General features: G+C 39.7%; 1 protein-coding gene across 3 annotated transcripts in view; it reads right to left on the bottom strand.

The window, feature by feature from the left end:
- The window catches only part of KNDC1 (kinase non-catalytic C-lobe domain containing 1), a 68548-nt gene extending 48369 nt beyond the window's left edge, over positions 1–20179 (bottom strand). For all 3 annotated transcript variants that reach the window (XM_087767061.1, XM_087767062.1, XM_087767060.1), the window contains exons 1-3: positions 19962–20179; positions 14960–15158; positions 11628–11686 (exon numbers count right to left, since the gene is read on the bottom strand). In XM_087767061.1, coding sequence (XP_087623187.1) covers positions 11628–11686; positions 14960–15158; positions 19962–20060 — 357 coding nt within the window. In that variant the 5' untranslated portion in view covers positions 20061–20179. The remainder of the gene's footprint in view (positions 1–11627; positions 11687–14959; positions 15159–19961) is intronic.
- Between the last annotated feature and the right edge of the window lie 3815 nt (positions 20180–23994).

Below are 23994 nucleotides of genomic sequence, written 5' to 3' on the forward strand. Positions count from 1 at the left end.
TTTAATACAAAGGGACTAAGCACCTTTCTGCATAACTGTAATTACTGGAAGGTGCTGTATCAAATATTAGCTTTTTATTCATTTGGCACTTTGGATGTGTAGATAATTAGTCTGCAGAATGTGCTAAAAGTGCTAAACCACTGTAGACTATTCACAAAACATATATGCTAGCCTGAATTGGTAGCAAATGCTGGAAAAAACATTTTCAACCAAAGCTATACTTGCAGTTTGTCCCTTCTAACTACAGTTGCTACTTAGCTTTGTCTGAAAAAATTATTCTCCAAAAGACTTCTAAAAATGGGCACAAAAATGCAGCTATAGGTCAGATTTTCTCAAACAATCCACTCACAGCTGAAGTTTGCAGGTATTTCAACCCTCAAATTGCCTTTTAATTTACCTAACAACTAAGTGAAAGCTTTCAAGTGTTAATATGTTCTTAGGCAAGCGTCAGGTGATCAGTTTACATCACAAAACACAAGCAAGGCTTCACAGATACAATCATCTAAACAGCAATGTTACAACAACATAAGGAGAGATGAACCAAGTAAAATCTAAATGCACTTGGAAAGAGCGTGTATCACATATACTGTGACTGAATGTTGTCTAGTCCCTACATTTTACTGTGTTTTGGTTTCTTGTGACCTCTGTATCACTCTGAACTGAGGAACCCTACCTAGTACATCACTCTAATCTCACTGTTTTGTAGTTGCGGGCTTCTTGACTGTAATGGTCTATGACAACTGTTTTATCTCCACGAATCTGTCTAAGCTTTATCCACACGCAATCTTTTGGCATCTATGTTTTGCAGTACGTATTTCCACGGATTACTGCATAACAAAGAAGTATTTCCTCTTGTTTGAGTCCACCTGTGTTCATCTCATTGTTGCCACCTACTTCTTTATTTATGAGGGCTGGCAAATACTCACTCCATGGCTGCTGCCATGGCATACTCCACAGATTTCTAGCATAACTTCTCCCTCAGGGCATTCTCTTCCAGGCTAAAGAATATTACTCTAAGTAATTGCTTCTTTTATGAATGCTGTTTTACCATCTGGTCCTGGAAACTTATTTTACTGCTAATTTCATCAACTTGGTCACTAGTCTATTCTGACTCTTATTTGAGCCAAATTTTTGATAATTCCCCATAAAGAAGAGTTGCAATGTAAGAACCTCCTGAAGGTCCTGCAAGATGAAAATGGGTTAAAAAAAACCAAAAAAACAACAAACAGTTTTTCTGCTATAGCATTCTTTGAAAAACTCTTTTGTATCTTGCTCATCTCCAGTCACTGCAGACTTTGGGCAGCATTTCTCTGTTTTGATAGATTTGGAAAAAAATTTGCTAGTTTTTCAGACTTTTGTAAGCTTTTTGTGTACTTTTTGACTTAGTTCTAATCACCTCCTTAGGCTGCTGTATACAAACATCTTTTCAGGTTTTTTTGAGATCTTCTTTGATAGGAGATACGTATTTATTGAAAAAAAAAAAAAACAAAACCAAACCATACAATAGGTTTACAGCAGTCCCCACGCTACCTGCAAACACTTTATTTTAACAGCCATATGTTTTGGCTTTCCATATGCCTATGTAAAACACAGGTGACTGCTGTCCATAGACTAAATTGCCAGCATCTATAGCAGTAATTAATTTGAAAAGCAATATTGTCAATCCAGAGCTATACCCAGAGAGGAAAGAAGAAAAGAAAAAGAGTCAGAAAATACAAACTTTTCAACTGGACCTCAATATAGTTTCAAGAAGCTGTTACCTTAACTATTGTAGTGAAGACTGAGATACATCTTGAGCCACTGGCAGCCACCTTTGTAAACATTCATTTCACTTTAAGAAGTCACACAAAGATGAACATACACAGAAGCCTGACCAAATTTAAACCATGCTATGTGCATGAAATTACCCATGTGTTTGCAGGGTGAGGACACAAATTAAGAACAGGTTTCTTACACTTCCATCCCATTTTCAGGCTCCCTTAATCACAAAGATCAGCACCCCAACATGGATGAATAGCACACCAATTGACTCCTCTCCTGCAGTACTGTAGAAGTATAATTATGATAGGTAAGGAAGAACATTGCAATAAAACTGCTGGAGACCTCAGAGGTTAGATAGCAAAAGTTAGACACATTTATCTCTAAAGCTTCTTGAACACTATGATTTTTTTTTAAAACTCCCTTTGAAACAGAATTTCATGTGTCACAACTCTCCTTATGATTTATCAGCCATTAACCTCCTTACTTTTAAGTTACCTGCTGTAGGTAATTCATTTATCACTTAATTAAACTAACACAATTTATTCCCTGTAGGCATAGGAAAAGGAAACCTGGGAAACAGTTACATGCATGCTGAGCAGACTAGCTCTCTCTTCTCTCAACTGCATAAATATAAGATTTTTTTTCATTGTATGGCAAATATGATGTTATTTGTAGTTATTGAAGTTATTTGTTTTAAAAAAATAGTATATTTTTCTTATTTTAAACCTAAGAGAAGGTGCCTACTGGTAAAGTCTGTCACTCTTTGAGCTGAGTAATGCATTCACACAATCCTGTGTTGGGGGATGCTTATTCCACATTTTGGAGCTAAAGAACTGAAGTGCAGCACTTCTGGTCAAGAACACTACAGGCAATGAATTCAAATAGCATCCCGGCTTCTTTACCATGCCATGAATCAATGACATCAGGGCTCTGATACGTAAAATATTTGTTGCTGTACAGTAACCAGTTCACTCTTCTTTGAAGTAATCATCTACGTAGATTTTTTTTCTACAAGGAACATCTACAGAACTGCAAATGTAAGAGGCTGACCAAACACTTCTGAACTTATCCCACTGCATAATATCTTGTTAAGACCACATTCAAAACACCGATTTTCACAGAACAGCTGTAGGTGATTGAAATAGCAAATGAGTAGGTAGCTCTCATTGTATATATTAGGAATGTAAACAGAGGAGGATAAACAGGAAGGATTTAGGGTTTTTTTTGGTGGGGGAGGGTTGGGGGCTGGTTTGGGTTTTTTTTTCTGTTTGATTGTTTCATAGGGGAATGATTTCTGCAGAAGTGAACCTTTCTCCTTTTTCTCTATTCAGGCATAGAACTCATGCATAACATAAGACTTGAACTGTATAGCCCAAAAAGAAAAAAAAATTACAAGGAAAGTGTTAACATACATATTTCATTTATGTCCTTCTTAAAAAACTGAATAGATGAGCATCCCTGAGTAAAAAGGCAACACCTGTTGCCATAACAATTGAGAGAAAGGAGGAGTTTTTTTCCATTTTTTGTTTTTGGTGTTTTTTGTGTGTGTTTTTTTGTTTTGTTTTGGGTTTTTTTTGAGTTCTTTCACCAAGTGTAAAAAACAAACAAAAGTTCAAGAATCCTGGAGCATGTATATACTAAAAGGGTCATACCTGTTTGGGGTGCATCAAACACAGCATAACCAGCTGGTCAAAAGAGGCAATTATCCCGCTCTATTCAGCATTGGTTCGGCCTCACCTTGAGTATTATGTGCAGTTCTGGGCCCCACAATTTAAGAAGAATGTTAAGGTCCCTGAATACGTCCAGAGGAGGGCAACAAAGCTGGTGAAAGGGCTGGAAGGTATGTCCTATGAGGAGCAGCTAAGGACTCTGGGCTTGTCTAGTTTGGAGAAAAGGAGGCTGAGGGGCGACCTCAATGCTGTCTACAGCTTCCTGAGGAAGGGAAGTGGAGAAGGAGGTGCTGAGCTCTTCTCCCTGGTATCCAGCTATAGGACTCGTGGGAATGGTTCAAAGCTGCGCCAGGGGAGGTTTAGACTGGACATTAGGAAGCATTTCTTTACAGAGGGGGTGGTCAAACACTGGAACAGCCTTCCTAGAGAGGTGGTCGATGCCCCAGGCCTGTCAGTGTTTAAGTGGCATTTGGACAATGCCCTTAATAACATGCTTTAAAACTTTTGGTCAGCCCTGAATTGGTCAGGCAGTTGGACTAGATGATCACTGTAGGTTGGTTCCAACTGAAATATTCTATTCTATTCTAAAACCTGCTCCAGTGGTCATCTAAGAAAGCCTAAGTCATTTTCAGTGCATTTCCCAGGAGACAAGACCCTCAGCTTCAAAAGCATGTTCTCAATTGTTCCTTGAAGTTTTTTGAAATGCTGTAACTAAGGAGAATGATGTGTGAGTGACAACCATTTTGCCATAATCCTGAAGGCTATGTTGACTAAATCTCAAGCAACCTAATAAGATAACTCTACAACCATCTAATTCACAGTGAAAAATGGACTAGTCTCAAAATTTTACTTGGAGATTAGGAAGTCATCCATTCTGCCATCTACTTCCAAGTCAATCAGTTCCTGAACCTTTCAAAAAGGTGGTCGTATTTATGAATGTTCTCATACACTGGTGAAATGGCTCTATTTTCAGCTCATGCAAATGGTAAAAATGAATTGTTTGTCATTGTTCCAGGGAGTATAAAGTCTCCAGATCCAATCTAGCAGTGATCATGGATCTTTTAGTGACCTGAATATCCATATAGAACAGACATAAAATTAATGAATGAGAAATCTTTTGATATCAAGTAATGACCAGGAATAATTTTGCTGGAGGTCTTCATGTTGCCTTTAAGGGTTCAGGCTTACATTTCAAAAGCATTTTTGAACATTCTAAATAGTAAATGATGGAAATAAGCAGAGACTGCAATAGAAAATTAAGTTCTGCCAGTAAGACCAGTACAATGATGGGTCCACCAAAGAAATGAGTTTGAATGGGTAGCACCAGAAACTGACAGATAATTCTACTAGGACTAAGGAAGACAACTTCATCCATAGCTGAGAAAGTATCAATACTAATTCAGAAGAGTTATGTGGAAGAGGCTGGAGATAAACAACTGATCCAAAACAACTGTGCATCTTTAACATTAAGGAGCCTAGAGTTTTATGACACTGCACAAGCATAACAGGAGAAAACAATCTGTCCTCTTTTCCATAGATTTTTGCTCATGATGGGAACACTGTTGGCAAATTTATCCAACACAGCTCCTCAGACTTCTAAAAGAATAAACTTCAACTACCACAAGAACCAACTGTTTTAAGACAGAACACCAACCTCTCTTTTCACTCCCAATCTTTCTCTCACAAATCCAAAAATCCTCAAACAGCTGATTTGAAAAATGCTTTTGTACATCACAGGATAATGTTCCTCAATCTTAAGGAAAATATATATCTTAGGTTTAATAATGCCTTCTTATAGGAACTTAATAGCCAAGTAAGGAAGAAACCTAAAATACTACATATTTTCATTGAGCAGGTTACCTGTACAGTCAGCCATTTCTCTTCTGAGGACATTTTTCTGCTTAAGAGACAGACTATTCCTGACAAAAATAGAAGTCAGTCTGTGAAAAGCTGTGTTTCAGATTTAGAGGAAAAACTGTAAAAATACCAGCAATATGCTTAAAAAGCCAGCTAGAAAAGTCCAATATGACAACTTTGCAAGCCCAACTTCAGAACTAAACAACAAGCTGTAGGTTTTTGAGGAAGTCAAATGATAAACTTTAAGATACTCTATACATTAAAAAAAAGAAAAAAAACTGCTGTAAAAAAAAAAAAAAGAAATACCATTGGTCTCATATTCTTCCTTTGTGTAAAGCAACTAAAGGGTGATATTTGCTCAGTACTAAGGTCCTGAATGGAACCTCAATTGGGCCGATGATGTAAAAGCAAGAGCAGGAGGATTCCATTTCTTCTTCTATAGCACAGTAGAGGCATAGGTAACCAAATAAAAGTAATTTATTTTTGTCACTGAAGGAAGAGACAGCTTTAAATAACACTCAGAAGATAGAATGGTTTAGACTACAGGAGGAGATAAGTTACCGTTTGCTGATGACAAGCCTTGCTGCTGTTAGATAGAATTAGTCTCAAGAGGAGGCTACGTGAAATTGAGGGAAACAGAACTCAAGAAAAAAGGCACTAGGTGTTTCAAAAGACTTATTTCCCCCATCAGATAAAAACAAAACCAAAAACCCCTCTAGGAGAACACGTAAAAAGTTTTCTTTTTTCCTCCTGCACTGAGAGCTAAAGAAAGAATAGAACAGTAGAGTGCTTTAAAAGACCAGGGAAGTGGCAAAGGCAAGACTTCCTTTATACCTTCTGCTGTTTAGATTTGGGAGAAAGATGAAGGCTTTCGTATTTAGAGAAGGACCAACAGCTGAGACCTGAGCGCTAGCTCAGTAATGATCAGCTATTGTGAAATATTGCAGGACCAAACTGTCAGCTCAGTTTTCTTCGGTAGGACCAACATATATATACCCTGAACCTTTCTTTCTTTATCTGTTCCCTAGAACACAGGTTTCATTTGGCATTTCAACCCATGCATTTATATGCATATAAAATATTTGTACATATATGATATATATCAATCCAACTGCATGTCACATTTCATAGGAATAAGCCATATGAATCTTAACTATTTAGTTTTCAAAAAAAAAAAGTAATACATTTTAGCTTGTCTTTTCTCTTTGCACTAGTTATAGCACTTTGTGTAGAATTGTTTATTTTTAAGGTTGTTGAAACACTTGGACTTTTTATTTTTTATAATATAAATCAACTATAACCCACTGAGAACTGCAAGTTGACAGCTGTCACATTCTAGCAAAGAGACAGGCAGTGTTCAGCCATTTCTGGGTCTGATTCTCTCCCAGGTGAGAGATCAGCATACCCGACTCCTGCCATGATAGCAAAAAGTTCTAGATGACAAAACAGAGACAAGTGTGAACTTGACTTTCTTCCCATTCTCTATCCTGCATTTCCCCCTTCTCCTCAAGGTAGTATTCAACTCTGTATCACTTTTTCAGTTCTTTTATTTCTGAAAGGTTTTAATCCTGCTGCATACTGAGGTTTCTTAACTACTGCATTTTATCACCTCTAAATAATGGAAGAAGTCATTAAACAGTAGCATTACCCAGTCTGCTTCAGATATAAAAAAAAAAAAATAGGCAGACAAGACTGAAAATTCACTGATTTCTGTTACAGAGGTTCACTAGAACAAGCAAAATTGAATAGCCACATTATTAAAAGATTATAAATGCAAGTTCACACATGGCAGACATGGGTCCTTCATCTCACTGAAAGCTCATATCTTAGAAATGTGGGGTTCTACATCAATGAACCTCTGTGTCAGGCTCAATGGCAGTTTTGTGATGCAGACAAATAGCTATTTGAAACTGGTTTGAGACAGCCAAAGTTTTTAACCTGAGGCAAACTCGTATTGTAGTGATAGAAATAAGGCTATTAATGAACTTACCAATATTTAACTATTCCTGTTGGGCCTCCCAATGGTCAAATTTCACAAGTCTAGCACTGTACTGCCCAGGGCAAGAAAATTAAATAGGAACAATTTTCATTAGGAAAAGGTTAAAGCTCTTCCTATTTCGAGGAGGGAATCAGGACTCAGTATTACTTTATACTGAAGACGAATGGTTTGATAAGCCCAGTATATAGTCAAGTAGGCAAATTTTACAAGAAGCCGCAAACCTGTATTTTTGTATCTCAGTCTCAATATTTTTCTAGAACACAAAAATTCACATTCTATACTGCTCTCTACAGCAGCATACTAGTAAAACATTACAAAATTAGAGGCTAGTCTTTATACTGAAGATGTATCTAACTGACTTCTAGCTCAAGATTCAATGAGAACAAAAAAGTGGTCAGTACTTGCTACAGCAAATACAGACACACCCTCCAGCTTAGAGGAGAAGGAGAAAACGAGATCTTTCCATCAATGCAGGCCAGTAACAGCTTCAGTCATCAGAAACCCTTCACTGAGCACAGCCACATCACATACCTGCATATGCATTAAGAATAAAAGTGAAAATGATAATAAGCGTACTGTATAGAAATTCACCTTTTCTTTGGAGTTATATTATGGATCGTAACTCTAAAGTGTCTCTCCTGTTTCCCTGTCTCTCTTTGTAGCACCAGTCCTTAACAGTGCAGTTACTAGGGCACCATGGTAATAAAAGTCTTCAAGGGGACAGCAAAGTTAGAGGAAAAAAATTAACATGATCAGATACCAAGGAGATTCTCTATTTTAGTCCAACACTGTCCTAGAGAACAACGGTACCTGCTTGCCTGTCTTTTTTGCTCCTACACTGTGACAATGCTTACACCAGGAAGAGGAGGACATAACACAACTACCCCATTAAATGCTGCTCCAACTGTGTAGCGACACAGTCATTACAAGGTCTTTTGAGACCCTCAGAAACTGCAATCTTTCCTCCAACCCCACAGGTTGGAACTATGGCAGCACTAAAGAAGCCACCAGTTGGGAAAGCTCAGCCACACTTCACTGTTGGCACCAAAAGCCCGTTTCACAGCTACTTCCTTCTTAACATCTTTCCCTCTAAAAAGTCTGTCCTACACCTGACACTGAAGCTGACAGCTCCCTGAAGGGCTAGTTTTTACCTTCCTACTCTCAACAGTAACTGAAGTTAGTGTTATCATTCCCACTTTACTAATGGAGAGCAGGTCAGGAAACAAGGCACAAGTCTAAAACAAACCACGTGAAATCAATTACTTTTCAGTCCTCTGCACTGACATTTGGATGAAGCTTTAGATCTCTTGCTATTTGAAATTCCAACTAGAAACTGAAATTTTTAATAGTGTTGTTTCAGACACCAGGAGAGTAATGCATTTCAATTTGTTTCCTGTGTCTATTACCCTTGTGTGCTTGTGAGTGCCAGCTAAGTTTAGTAACTAATTAGACTGGAGCCACAATTCCATTAGAGGTCTGGATCAGTAATTCACCAAGCAGGAAACAAAACATCTCTTGTTGAAATAACTGTAGCTTTATTTGAGGGATTTTTTTTTTAAAAAGAGTTTAAAGAGGAAGAAGTCATCTAGTAGCTATACAAACCTCATTGTGTGCTTCCATTTTAGAAGCCACAAAATAGGTCATGCTCAAATCAAGCGAAACTTTTGGCTGACATAAGTATTTTAAATCAGCTGAGCTTTGACACTGGAGTAACAGCTATCAAAGATCATCCTAAACGTAATTAGTAGTTCCAATACTAACTTTTTTTCTTTATATTGAAATTGGACAGTTTCAATACACACACTACTTTCCGTTGTTCTCAACAAAGCATACTAAGCACCTGCAAAAACACTGTCAGCAAAGAACAACTGAGTAAGGTCATTACCAAGGAAGAAGCAAGCAGTAACACAAAAGATTTGACACCTCTGTAAAAAAAGCAGCTTATTGGTGTAGTACAAAGAATCTTGTAATACTGAGAAAGCACAAGGGCCTAGGGTTTCCCCAGACAGATGTATATAAACCAGGGCTATTCTGCTATTGCATAGTAGGAGGTTACCACTAGGGTTGAGGGGATAGACAAAAGTATCAATACCTTTGAGAAAGAGAAGAACTTGAACTATTAGCACCAAGAAGGAAACAGCTAGCTTGGAAAGATTACAGTACTATAAAACCCTTGTAAAAAGTACCTAAGGATTAATGCACCGCAGGTCTTAGAAACTGCAAAAGTAAAAGCAAGCCGAGGTCAGCGTGGAATCCCTGGCAGGATTTGATCTGGTACTAAAGTACTTAAAATTCAACCAAACTCTACAAGCGGTAAGAGGCAAAGCTTTCAAAGTTCCACAAATACTCAGAATCCCATAGCTGTCTGACAAAATGCACACAAATCCCAGAGTAAAATAATACACCTATGCCTCAAGGAAGGGGAAAGCCCTAGCTTTTCAGTCTTGTGCATTGCCCTAGGATGGTCAATGAGAAACAGCTGAGGCAAGAGGACACTGTTGTTGCACTGCTCTCCCTGCTTTGCAAGGCTCCCCAGCTTGCTAGATAAGGAAATAGGAGCAATGACCAGAAATCAGTGCACCCAGCCCTTACCCCACTTCACAATAGACAAGGCAGAGCATGTTGACTTCCTTCCACACAAATGTGTATCTTCATGTATCTTCAGCCTTTACAAAAAAAAGTAAAAGGGTCAATGTTCAGAGCCACCACTCCTGACTCAAACAGCTTTCACTGACTGTATAATTGTTGTTTGTGCTGTGCTTGGTATTGGGATTCACTGGGGCTTAATAGGATTGTAAGTACTGCTGAAAGAAAAGAGTTAAATAATAAACCTGTACACAGACAAGTTTTACCCAAGAGGGATACAACGGCCTTGTATATCAGACAAAACTAAAATTTCAGGTCACAGTATTCCCACTGTCTTCCCAAATCCCTGTTTCACCTTGTCCCATCCCCTCGGTCTTTGAACCTCTTTTAGTGTGCATTTGCTACATGCATGAGTTCCGCAACTCCTAGAGAAGGAGAAAGGGTTGGGGGGAAATGCAAGTTTGCCAGAGGAGCAAATAATTCCACAGATCTTGTAAGTGTTTCTGTGTCAAGTCTTGGAGGCTTGTTAAGGGGCAAGGGATGGAGAACATATTTATGCAAAATCTTAAGTCCAGCTTCAGAAGTACAACAAAAAGAAAGAAACAAAAAACAGTCACCTTTGGGTGACTTTGGGACTTGCTTTCCTTAACCACATCTGAATATAAAGACTACTACAGTTGCCAAGTTTACATGCAATACCGGTCACCTCCTAACTGGTCACCCCCCAGATCGGCCCCCTGTCCCCAAAGACTGCCAAAAAATCCTGGGGGTGGTGGGGGGGGGAGAGCGAGCACAAAATCACTAGAGCTCTGCTGGCCTAAATAACTACATTAACAAAGCATAGCAACAGCGAGAAATGTTGCATCTCTAACCTTCAAAGACTGTACTACTTCATATTCTATAATACTACCCTTCCTGCCTTATCATTCTCATCTTACTTGCAGTACCACACACTTTCAAGGTTCACTTATCCCCCCCTCAGCCCGCCCCGAGAAAATATAGAGAACTATAAACATGACTATGAAGGCTATAACTACGAGAAGTAAAAGGTATCTGTATTGAACTATAAAGAAACAGAATAATTTTTCTATACCTTGAACAGACCATGTTGCTAAGTAAAGCATTTGAATTATCTAAGAATACATGCCAGAAAAAATACTGTATTAAAAAAAAGGATATTAAGATATTAAGCAAGCAAGCACTCCTGCAGCATGCAAGGAGATGGTTGACTTGGGAGGCTAATGAATTAGTATAAACAATTTAAATCTAATTTAATTTAACAATGTAGAGCATTTGTGCATTGCAAAGCAACAGATAGTCATTTGTTTCTTCATTAAATCAAAGACAAAATTGCTGATTACCCTTCCATGAATTATTTTATTGAAGAGGATGGCAAACAAATTTTATATTTAGTCATAAAAGTTCATGGCTAGTCCCCAAACAAGCAAACGTAACCAGTGAAGGATACCGGTGAACATAATATAGACCAGCTGTGGTTTAGGGCAACACCTTATTCAGCCAAAATAGATTCTCACATTTTAACAGTTAGTGAACAAATGTTTGTACAGAAAATTAATACAGCATTTTAAGTTTATTTTTTATTTCCACAAAACATATCTAAACAGCACAATTTACTATTCATAATCTTTAAATGTGTTAAAATGATACGTTGAGAATGCTGAGTATTTGGTACTGCCAGAAGTACTAAAATGCTTAAACCCCCCTCTGTTTTACAGATAAATTCATGAACTTGCCTCAAAAGTGTTACCGGTGATATCAAATTCTGGTGGAACAAAGGCACCCTCTGGATCATCTTTGAAAGCAAAAGGAAATGTGTCAGATTAGAGATTAGTAGTCTTGCTTGTTTAAAAAAACAAACCAATGTGATGATACAGATTTAATGATACGCTCATAGCCGATACGAAAGAAACTATGTATATAGCAGTATTTTGGTTCACTCATATCTGATGTACAAAGAACTTGTTATCCATGTTTCTAGTACTATAAGTAAAATAAAGTGCTATTTTCAAATGTTCTGCAAGAAGATACCATACTTTTCCTACTAAGAAACAAAACAGACAAAACACTCCCAAAGAAATACATTTACCATGCCTAACCACTTCTTGCCTTCAGACATTTATGTTCAGACCAAGTTATCACCGAAGCTGGTGTGGCTTAGCTGTGGCTTGCTAGTTTGATTTCATTAACGGGACATTTCTATTCACTATTTTCCACTGCAGACCTGGGGAATAGGGGTTCAAGCAGCAAAACCAACCAGAACAGCTAATTGCCTCTTCATCTACAGGCCAGCTTAGAACCTTGACCTTTCTGCTTAGTTTGTTTTAATTATGATAAAAAAGGTGAGGAAGCACATTCCCCACCTGTGTGCTGCTTCACAGAGAACTGAGCTACTGCAGCAGCCGCTTCTGAGTGAAGAGGTGGAAGGAAGAAAGGAACATCTTGAGAGACAGATGTTGCTGCTGCATCCAAGGATGCATGTAGTATCACACTGTACCAATGTCACATGAACCCAGTAAAGAACACCAGGGGATTAAAAAAAGTGCCCGACTAAAAACCTACTCTTCACGTACATATTCAACTCACCTAGTCTATCCTTCTGTGAAGCCAATGGATGACTGAGATCATTTACAAGCAAAGACTGTAACTTTCCCTTCTCAACAGGGAGAAAAAAAACCTGTATGCTCACAGCTGTAGCATACTCATCATAGCTTTAGCTGTAATAGAACTTGCGTGCCCGTATTTTAGAACAGAAATGCAAAGCTCTTTTATTGTGAGGATACTAAACTCAGTTATATGGTAGAGAGGACTTTTTTTACATATTCTTATATTTCAGCTACCTGGCATGGCTGACTATCCAGATGCCACTAACTGATTTACAGTTCCTAACGATGTTCCCGATTCCACTTTCCCACTGAAAAAGAGGAGTATGCAACTAATTCTGCATTCCCCCCACACCACATTATTCACTGATATTGGCAGAAGGGGAAAGGAACTAATGGACAGAAGATATTTTGTGTGTGTGTGTGTGTGTGTCCCCAACTACTGCTCCTTTCTTTTCATCTCCCACTACCTTTTCCTTTTCTTTCAATAGAACACTTTAAAGGCTGAACAAGCCTTTTTTTTAATCACTGGTAAAGCTCACTGTATTCTTTTAATATAATGTTTACAATGGAAATCTGTCTGATTTGAAGAGACAAGAAGATATCAGAGCCCTTGGCAGAACATCCTATTGAATGTTTGTCACTTCAGCACCACAGAACCTGCAGGAAGCAGAACTCACTGCTAAAGCAGAGGCGACAGGCTGCTCATTTTCTCTCATTGGCAAGCAAATCCAGAGGCTATAATTTTCTTCTGGAAGAATAAATCCATAGGCAACAACTATAGGGAAGCAAAAAGGACAACCTCCCCAAATGCCTATCTAACAAACTATATTTTAACCAAATAGTAACAAGATCTGAGGTAAAGGGGAAGAGAAAGAGTCAAAGACACACAGTGGAGTGTGTGGGGGGGAAACAGACTATATACATAACTTTTTGCATTCCTAGGAAAAACACAACTTTCTTTAAAGAGAACTAATGAAAAGCCTCTTCGTCAGAGGCTAATATGACTTCAGGGAACAAAATCTTTGTACATTTCCTTTGCACGGGAATTTGTTATCCCACATTTTAAGCACTTGAATACGGCAAATTCCTGGATCAGTTGTTTGCCAGCTATTCAATTAGACTAAAACATTTAAGAATAAATTGATTTTTTTTCTTTCCCAGCTGCAAGCAAAGATCTTAGTTGAGGGGCATTTTTCATCCACTAGATTTATTCTCTTCAACAAGTCTTTCATATACCTTTACGAATACAAAGCCAGCTTTTTTTCCTTTTTTTTTTTTTAATTTCAAGTTATGACAAGCTCCTTAAAATAAAGGAAATTGATTCCACATTACCCTATTAACATGGAACTAGAAGTTGACTCACATATATTTGAGGAATTTAAGCACAAACCAAATACCACAACAATTATGAAGATAACAGTTTCATCTTTATTAATTACATTTTATGTTACATGCTTATTTGAAATACTATCTTTAATTCTAAAGAAGGCAACAAATATTCATTTGTTGCAAAGTTACCTTATGCCACTTTTTCTAAATACTGTGATCTAGATTTTGACTAAAAGAATAAACACTTATTCTGACATAAAAATAAATTAGGTTGAAGAAAACATAACAAAAATCTGAATAGTGTGTATATGGACTAGAACAGTTCTAGTTACAAGTTGACATGATTTTAAAAGGACTATAGAATAAGAGCTGGGTTTTGTTTTGTAATATCCTTAACAGGCTCAATACAAAGACTCCTGAGATGGCTCATGTGAAAAGGCAACAGCAACAATAACATGCTTTTTTGTTGGTGCTGAAATCAGAAGTAATTTTTTAAGTTAAGCATCCCCCCATCCCTCTGCTACAACACCTGAAGATCTTACATGCTACTACATTCTGGTTTTTAGCATATTAAAATTCATTTCTCAGTCAGTCATGACACTTGACGAGTCTAAAAATCATGACTTTAAAAAAATAATAATCCTTTATTCAAGAGAGCGAGCTTTCCTTTCTAACAGTGAATATGCACTAGAATAGCCCCATTCTCTACGGCCACAATCATCAAGAGACACTGAATGTCAGATTTCTCTAGAAATAGAACATATCCATGAAATGAGAAGAACTGGAAGAGGCTGAGAACATGCTTCACATAGGTAGAGACTTGCGCAGACAGATACACAAATACATAACCTACAGTGTTTAAAATGGAGATAAATTACATTCCCCTGGATAACTCTTAAAATAACTAGGAAGAATCTTCTAAGCAAACTCATAAAAGCCTTTATTCATCAATCACAAAAGTGAGCATGTAGTTTCATATGGACCTATACTCACCCATTCATTCCTAAGCAAGTTTTTGTTTTCTCTTCATTTTAATTACAAGTCTTAAGACTACAATATAATGCTTTACTACAGTCGCTCCCTATGAGGTTCCATAGTTCTAAAACGAATGGCCTGGAAACACAAATACTTACCACTGAGCTGTTCCATGAAGCATACATTGCCATTGGTGTTAAAAGCCAAAGTGTCAGGAGTGATGCAGAGTGTCTGGAAGATTGCAGAATGGGCAATGCTCTTCAAAGAATGGCAACACTCCAGGCAAACTGCCCAAATATCTTGCTCAGTAAGACAGCTATCCCGCAGTGACAAAATATCAGCAAGGGACACATTCTCCTGCCAAGATATGAATTCATAAATTACCCTGGATTTCATGACACTACTTTGTGTATCATAGATTACATTTGACACAATTGGCTGCAAGTAATGTTTCCAGCAAGTTCTCAGACTTTCTAGGACACTGATTAACACCCCAAGAAACACCAAGTGCATGACTTCGCTCTTAAGCAGAGAGTCTCTTAAGAAGCACAGTTAACCTGAACAAAGGTATCACAGTATGTTAACATTAAAAAAGACTTACTATGGAAGCTATGTAAGTTACATAAACACTGCATCAAAGTTAGGGAAACAGACCATTTGGAGGTAAAAGCAGACAGACTAAGTTAAAACATTTTGTTTAGCCCATGTCTCTGTTAAACTCTCCCAGGTGCCACTGGATTAACTACTTAAAAATTCTCTTCACAGCAGTTTTTCCTACTGTCTGTGATCTGGGAAAAAGTACCCTCTAAATTAGTCTGTCTTAAGAATGATGCTGTTGTGAAGTTTAGTGGTGTAGACCATTTAATAAACACTCAAAAGCTAAACAAGCCATAGGAAAAGTGTTTTTATACTTTGACTTAAAACCAAACACTTTGGTTGTCCTAGGCCTCCGCATTACACCCAGAGCTCTCAGTGATCAAAATAGTTTACGGACTCCGTTTCTAAGTTACTGTCCTAAACTATAAGTCAGCTTCCCTTGACCCCATCATCACAGTAAGGCTATGAAGAGCCCAGTTCCAAAAAAAAAAAAAAAAAAAAGTGCCTTTAATGTGGCTTTTCTGGTCATGGTGTTCAGAAACAGTGGTTTGTTTAAAGCAGCTAGACTTTTATGTACAGTTTTTAGAGTATAAAACTAATACAGAAGCTACAGACGTAAAAAGTTTTCTTGAACGTAAAGGCACGACAAAAAACATAGAAACAAAACATCAATTCCATCTGTAAGGAAAAATAAGCTAACAGAAAAATAGAAGTATCTACAGAAGTTACTTTGTATCAAAGCTATACCAACACATAATATTTTCTCATTTATATGTGGTAATTAAGACTAAAGACTATACTTCTGAATGATATTAAATATACCTTGAATTGAGGATGTAGCTGCATATTACTTAGAATATAGAAAAAAAGAAAGTATCTCATTGTCAGCAAAGCAGAATGTGAGACATCTTAAAGCTCAGAAAACTGTAGTGTTTTAAACTTTTAATCCCTTGGAAAATACAGTTATAACTTTCTTTACATATGTCAGTACTGGAGAACATCAATGATATCTGGATTACCATTTACAGAAGAATTAACAGTTTGTTAACATGTATGTCAGAGAATGAAGTATTGCACTCATAATATCCTTCAAACAAGGACCGATCTTTAGTCCAAAAATTTATTTTGTTTTTTGGTCTAGAGTATAATACTTAATAAATATGAGAAAAAAAAGGTAGTAAATAAAGCACACTCACTATTATTTGGGAAACTTAACTTTTATTTTCAATATTCTAGTTTTCATCAGCCTAGGGATGGATTGATTTACTAATGGCAGCATTATTACAGTGCCTTCTAGCACTGATCATGGACCCTGGTCTCATGGAGTTCAGTCCTACCTAGTAACGAACAGGAAAAGCCCTTACAGTTCAGATACATGAGACAAAAGAGCTCATTTTCTCTGTGCTGTGCTCAGCACCATATACTTAATGCTGCCATCAGATTTTGAGGGTGGATGAGGAAGTTTTGCACATCTTTGTGGGGAACTTCTTCCAAGCATGAAGGGCAGCACAGAGTTCCTGTATCTGAAAACATAAACAGATGACAAGGAGCTGGACCACAAACCATTAGGCTTTGAAGCTGACCAAACTGATAGGTAGCACAAGGATAGGCTTGGAAAGGAAAGACTAACTGCTTATTCCACAGCCAACCAAAAGAAGTTTAAAAAGAAGAAAAAAAAAAAAAAAATGGCAAAAAGAAGAAAAAGAAGTTCTATGACCAAAGTAATGAACCAGTAATTATTTTTATTTTTAACTCTCCTAGACTCATCCAGCTAGGTGACATGATGGCATTTGCCAAAACTGCAAAAAAAAAAAAAAATGGTTCACTAATCAAGATGTAAAAGTATGAGTGTTTCATCTGTGAATATGGACAAGAAAGGCTCAATTTAGAGATTATGTGAAATACATAAAAACTGCAACAGCCTCAATATCAAACTCCACTCACAATCAGGACTTGATAGCATTTCTTTTGAGTCAAGCTTTGAGGTTGAGCTCTACAGCGGGTATTAATCATCAGTAGTGATATCTACAGTTTAAACCTACAAAACCATCTTTGTCTTGTGGTTATTTGGGGAATAAGGAAAAGATGATGATGATCTCACGTTAGACAGATTTCTCTTCCTTCCAGGGGAAGGGAGAGTTAGGCAATACAGAAAAAATACAAAGGAAAAAGGAAAAAAAAAAAGAGAAAAAGGCCTATGAATGTTCAGTGGCTTCCATCAGCAATGGATGGCTAGGTGAAGGTAAAAAAAAAAAAAGCAAAACACCAACACCACCATGCAGCAAGCCTTCCTCGTTCCAGTGCTCCAGGATGTGAAGTGATTTACTTCACAGAAACCATGTATTTCTCAACCACACTATCTCGACCTTAGTTATTAAAGCTTGTATTGCAGCAAAGCAAGGCCTTCGTAGAGAACAAAGCATTGAAAACACCGACACGTGCATTTGTTTACTTTGCATCCCCAAAGCAATACAGAAACAAAGTTTTCACTGTGGGGGAAAAAAAATTCCTTTTAAGACTGTAACACAGGAGTTTCTGGCAAGCTGCAGATTCTGGCGAGCCACGACTTCAGTACTTTGGACCACTGGAAGTTGGTTCACTCGAATTACAGGAAAACTTGAGTGTGTTATGTAACAGAGGTGCTGATGCCTTTTCTCTCTTGTCTCATGATCAGTAAAAGACACTTGTAAAAGCAATTACTGTTTAATAACTACAAAAAGTGAACTGGTCAGACAACCATGTTTTAGTTATTCACTTTAGTTCTCAATTTTCCCTTTTATTTTCTTCAGAAAGTATAAAACAGTTCAGTAGCATATGTAATTAAGCAGAGGAAGAGAGAGCAGGAAGAGAAAACAAATTAATTTGCCACACACAACTTCCTAAAAAAATTGAAATTAAATGTGAGTGTGAGACGAAGAAAGTCCTAGTAAAGAAAGGCAGCTGAAATATACCCTCACCCTCAGGATTTCCTATTCTTCAGCTCAGGCAGCTTCTTGCTTCACATATTGGCTTTTGTACACTTCATACATCAGACACCAACCTCATTCCTGATACGATGTACAGTGATGAGAAGCACAGGCTCCACTAAATGACTAAGCAGCTGAGAGAGGTACATCAGCATTCACAGCTTTCTGGCACCTAAGTCTTTTTGCCAAGATCATTCACACGAACTTCAAAACAATCTATTCCAGAATCATGGAAAACGTGGCAAACATCATTCATTAAATTTGTTGCATTTGAAGAAGTACACTGGGTTGCCTGGGTAAGCTCACTGAGTACTCTTCAAAGCAGCCCTTTTTTATTAACTTCTCTAATCACCAGGTGATAGGTCATGCTCATTCTCTCAATAAGAATATTGAAAATATTAATGTGCCTGGAATAACTAAATAGAATGGACTTGTAGGAATCCACAATTAAAGTATATATTGAGCAGGGGAGAAAAATGGGCTCAGGTCTTCTTCACACAGAAGAGTTGACCCTCAGCTTTGTCCCATCCTGAAAAAATACTCTAAATATTTAAGCTAATGTGTAGAAAGGAGGCCACTACCGCCTTCCTTCCCTATGTTGCATGGACCAGTCTGAGAGGGCCTATGACACTGAATGCTACAGATGATGGGAGGAAGAGCCAAACTGCTGAGCCATTAGATGGCCTGTGAAAGCTGGAAAGTACTTTTCATTTTCAAACACACTTTATAAATCCTGATTCGACTTGGGTTCTTGACAGAGCAAATAAGGAAGCTTGCAAGATCTGGTTTGAGGAACAAGTGGCTCACATATGGTTCACCAAACTTTTACTTAAAAAAAGAAAAAAGCCTGAAAGATATTGCCCAAACATTCACTAGAGGGTAAGGAACACACTTCATGTGGAAAGATACAAAGAAATATGAGCAAGAACAATAAAAAGCAAGTGCAAAACCAAGTACAAATCCAAACAAATGGCATGACAGAACTGGATTTAGCTACAGGTTATTTGGCATAACAACTGAACGAACACATTTAACAGTTTCTTGTTGCTGTTTTTTTTTATTATTATTATTTCCCAGTGACAAGGCCTTTTTACACAGGGCAGCAAGAAATGGCTGTACAAAAATCTGGTTGGTGGCTGCTGGAAACACTTTTGCCCATATAAGACATTTCCCTTTATCAGGTGTGACAAGGACACATCGTTCCCGACTGCAGCATTAACCCACGGCTACGACAGCAGTTACCAGACACCCCGCACTCGAGGACCATGACTTTGCTGTTGTGTGGAGAAGGCGCACGGGGATGGGCTAAGCCCAACTTGGCAGCTGGGATCAACCGGGCAGGAGAAGGCGAGGAACCCGCGGTGAACGCACGGAAAGCGAACGGTTATGTCGACACGGCCTGGCCGCTGCCGGCGGGGCGGGTGAGCCCCCGGGCTCCGGCCGCCCCCGGGGCCCGGCGCAGCCGGCGGGCTGCCCTCACAGCGCGGGCAGAAAGAGGCGGCGGGGAGGGGGGGCCCGCGGGCCGCCCCTGGGGCCGCCTCGCCACAGGTGAGCGCAAGGGCGGCGGCGGCTCCGTCCCCGCACCTGCCTCACTCACCTCGTCCTCCAGCAGCGTCGGCAGAGGCTCGAAGTCGTAGCAGTTCACCTCCTCCTCCTCCTCATAAAACACGTCCTCTGCGGCGCCAACAGCCTCCATGCCGCCCGGCGAAGGAGCAGAGGCTTCACCCCCGCAGCCTCCCTACGCGCCCGGAGCACGGCCCTCGGCCCCCGCCGCGGCTCATCCCCACACGCGCCTGCGGGCTGCCCCCGGCGGCGACCCCCACGACGCCGGGCCCGCACGCCCGCCCCGCTTTAACCCCTTCCCCTCCCGGCGGGGCCCGGCCGCGGGGCGCCCCCTGCCTCTCCCGGCCGCCCGCCGCCGCCCGCCTAAGCCCTCGGCTGGGGCAGCGCTGCCATGGCAACGCGGCCCGCCGCCGCCTCGCCCGCGCCGCGCGGCCTCACTGCGGCGGCGCCCGCCCTCCTGCGGCGGCGCCCGCCCCCGCCGCCCGCCCCGCCGCGGCCCCGGGCGGCCCCGAGGGGCGGTCGCGGATGCCGGCGTGTCCCCCGCGCCCACTCCTCCCCGCTCACGGTGAACTCCCGGCAAGAAGGCGGTGGCGGGGCGGTGGGCCTTCAGGGGCGCGCCCGCCGCAGTGCTAGCTGCGGCCGCCGGGGCCTGTCCCCGGCTGGGCTGCGCTCCCCGGGCGAACGGGGGCGGCGGGAGGGAGGGCTAGTGCTGGGCGAGAGGCCGGGGTGGCGGCGTTGCCTGGCGCCCGAGATGCGGGCAGTCGGTAGGGCCGGAGAGCTGCTCCCGCCAGCGCCTCGGGCGAGCTTAAACCCCCGCCCGGCCTGCCCGTGTGCCCCGGCCTCCTTTTGTCGCCATCGGCTCTCCAAATCACTGGATTTACCGGATAAACCCCAGCGTTTAGAGTTAGGCAGGCGATGAAGTATTTGCATGATCATGGCCATAACTCCTGACGCAGTTCAAACTATAACAAGCACAAACAAAAACAATATCTGATATCACCAACTTCCTATTCATTAACCCCAGCCCATTTTCCCACAGGGCTTAGGGTGCCTAAAATAACTTCGTTAAATCTCCCTTTGAAATTGAGCATTCAAGACCAAGGATTCCTTCAAAAGTACCACCTGCGTAGGCGCATGTTTCTGTTTCAAGTAAACCCCATGGAAACCGCAAATTGTGTTGTGTAAACAGGCCGTAGCCGTTCCCCTTTCTGCCCGGGAAGGGGAACCGGCATTCGGTAGCAGACAGGTAACTGCCCGCGCTGCACGAACCCCTGGGCAGGTCTCTCCTGATTTAGCTTTAAGCATGCGTGCAGCCACATCGAAATCTTACATCTCCGTTGTAACCAGCGTGGTGGATGGAGAGAATAACTGTTTTCTCCTGTAATTAAATTCCAGAAGTACAGGTACTTGGAAAATAATAGTGCCATTTTCATTATCCTGCTTTCCTGTATTCTTATAATTCTGTGTCAAAATGGAGTATGTTAATGAATTAATCTGTGCACAGTACATCAAGCAAAGCAAAAGTTTTATATTCTATTTTCTGTGTAGTACTCTTTGGAAAAGATTAATACTCTATTAAAATATACATTAACAAACAGTGTGAAGCAAACAAAGATACTTCGATTAACTGGCCCATAAAAGCCATCCTGCAGCAGTTGTAAGATTTCTCCCAATTAAACATTAATTGGATACATTCCACAGTTATGGCACGCTACTGAGAAAAAACCCAAACTCAGGCAGATCGGAATCTTATATATATATCTACTGTCTTCTGACTAACATTTTTGAACTAAATTGATGTGGATAAAATGTTTTTCATGATTACAAATGTTCCTAATCTATATATACTTATAATTTGGTAACTCAGGCTTTTATTTGTGAACAAATATTAAAGCATGGGAAACAGTGAGTGCCTGGCACTTCTGAATATAAAGCCCAACGTGACTCCAATAACAGCACTATTTTACTTATAAAATCTTTCTTAAAATGTATTTCACCAGCATATTTGGCAAAATGTTTTCTTCGGGCAGCACAACCTATCCAAGGACAGCTGTAAATTCTGGACCCTGGTGGGCTGGACTCATAACTGCATTGTAAAGAAAAAGAAAAGAGAAAAATTTCTCTGGTGTGTAAATTGGGTCTAAGATCTACACTCATCCATAAATACATCTTTGATAAGCACTCCATTGCAATCACCACTTTAGCATTCATAAACGTTTCTGTAAAATGACAGTTTAAGTCAAACCTATGGGTGCTGCACGGAAATTCACATGCTAGTTTTGAAAGGATCAATATTTTTTGTTGAATAAGAGAAATTCACTTGCTAAAAGCAATTAGTGATTGAGTGATAGGGCATTTCCCTGTAAGGTTAGCAGACTCAGGTTCAGACACCTACCCTGCCATATTTGGATCTTGAATCTAGGCTTGGGTAGATTTTGCCAGGGTAAGTAACCGTATCCAGGTGATTCGAGATGCTCAAGACCTAGCTCTCGGTTGCTCTGGTTAACTTACTTGGTCTACTGAAGAACTATTTATGCGAAGTGGCATATGTACAAAGTGCAAAATAAAATGAAATAAACATAGAGTGAGCAAAAGAGACTGTACTCCAAGTTCTAAAATACAGCAGCACAGGATTCCTCTGTAAACAAAAACTCGTAGCGGACTTTGCCTTATCACAAGTGCCTTGATAGGCAGGACAGAACAGTCACTGGAACTGATATGGTTTGGTAGATTTTTCAAGAATAATTGTGTAACAATTCTCACACTAGAATATTCGTTCTTATTAACCTCTGCAATTAATCATGGCCTGTGGGAATTGTTGGAGGACATGCAACACTACACAGTTCAGCATTAGAAAAAACCCCACATAGAGATGAAGCTGACAGTTTCTCTGTAGTCATATTTTCTGTTCGTTCTTTTCCACAATATTGCTTAAGAAAGTTGAAGTCCTTAAGAGGTCTTTATGGAGTATTGGTTGGCATTTTTTGAAAGACATTTTGATGAATATGTGAGTGACTGTGGAAATTATCTTCTGAGTCTGAGGTTGGCTGAACATGCAAGTGAATATCATATTAAAACCAGAAATATATAGAACAGCAATCATGTTCTCAAAGGTGAGGGTTGTCAAAAGGCAGAAATACAAATGTTATTTTGCACTAATAATACTCCATAGCCTGGAAAAAAAAAAGAAATGTTGGCATAGATTAAAGGAACATACTGTGACTAAAGTTGTTTTGCTAAAGGATAGTTGAGACGGGTTTCGTTATGGAAGTACCAGAAAGAGGTTTCATTTCCCTGTGATCAGGTTTTGAATATGAACTGAGATCTCTTTAGTAACAATTACACCAGGAATCACAATTATTAGAGATTTTGACTCCTCAGTTGTAGAGCAGAGATGAAAAACTAGTAAACAAAGGTAAGCTCCAGGTATAGTGCAGATATTATACCTGAGAAACCTCTTGGCCAAAAACTCATTGAATCAACATGGAGTTTTGTGTCTTAGACTTGGTGCATGATCACAGCCAATACAGAGGGACTGGATCAAATACATCTGATTTCAGTCTTCTCACAGTTTTAGCATGCTCTCTTTAAGCTGTATCTAATTTGTAGTAAATGCAGTAGAGTTAGGGCAGTTTGTAATTTTCACATAAGCAGGGTTTGCAGCAGAATAGCTGACTTGATTTCTGTCTCTGGCAGCAATCGATAGCAGATGTCTAGAGAAGAGTGTAGGAACAAGGTAGTTATATATTATGCTTTTCCAGTACAGTCTCACAGCCTCCAAAGAGTCACAGTTCAGATACTCCCTAAGGCAGTGGTAGTGTCTATTGGTTTAAGAGACACTGGAATATTTTTCTTCAATGAATTTGTCCATTCACTTTTTGAGTCTGAATGGTTTTACTATCCACTGTATCCTATTGCAAAACTCCTCAGCTGACCCACACATTGCAAAAAGTAAATTCTTTGTTTCATTTGAGGCCCCTAATTTCTTGTGTTTGAAAAGGTGGTGGATAGATGCCCTGTTTATCATCTTTCTGTCATTTATGATACTATAGAGTTGTCATATCTCC

This window comes from Nipponia nippon, unplaced genomic scaffold (assembly GCF_047370975.1).
Source record: "Nipponia nippon isolate SJK-2023a ecotype South Korea unplaced genomic scaffold, ASM4737097v1 scaffold_3, whole genome shotgun sequence".
Taxonomy (NCBI): Eukaryota; Metazoa; Chordata; class Aves; order Pelecaniformes; family Threskiornithidae; genus Nipponia; species Nipponia nippon.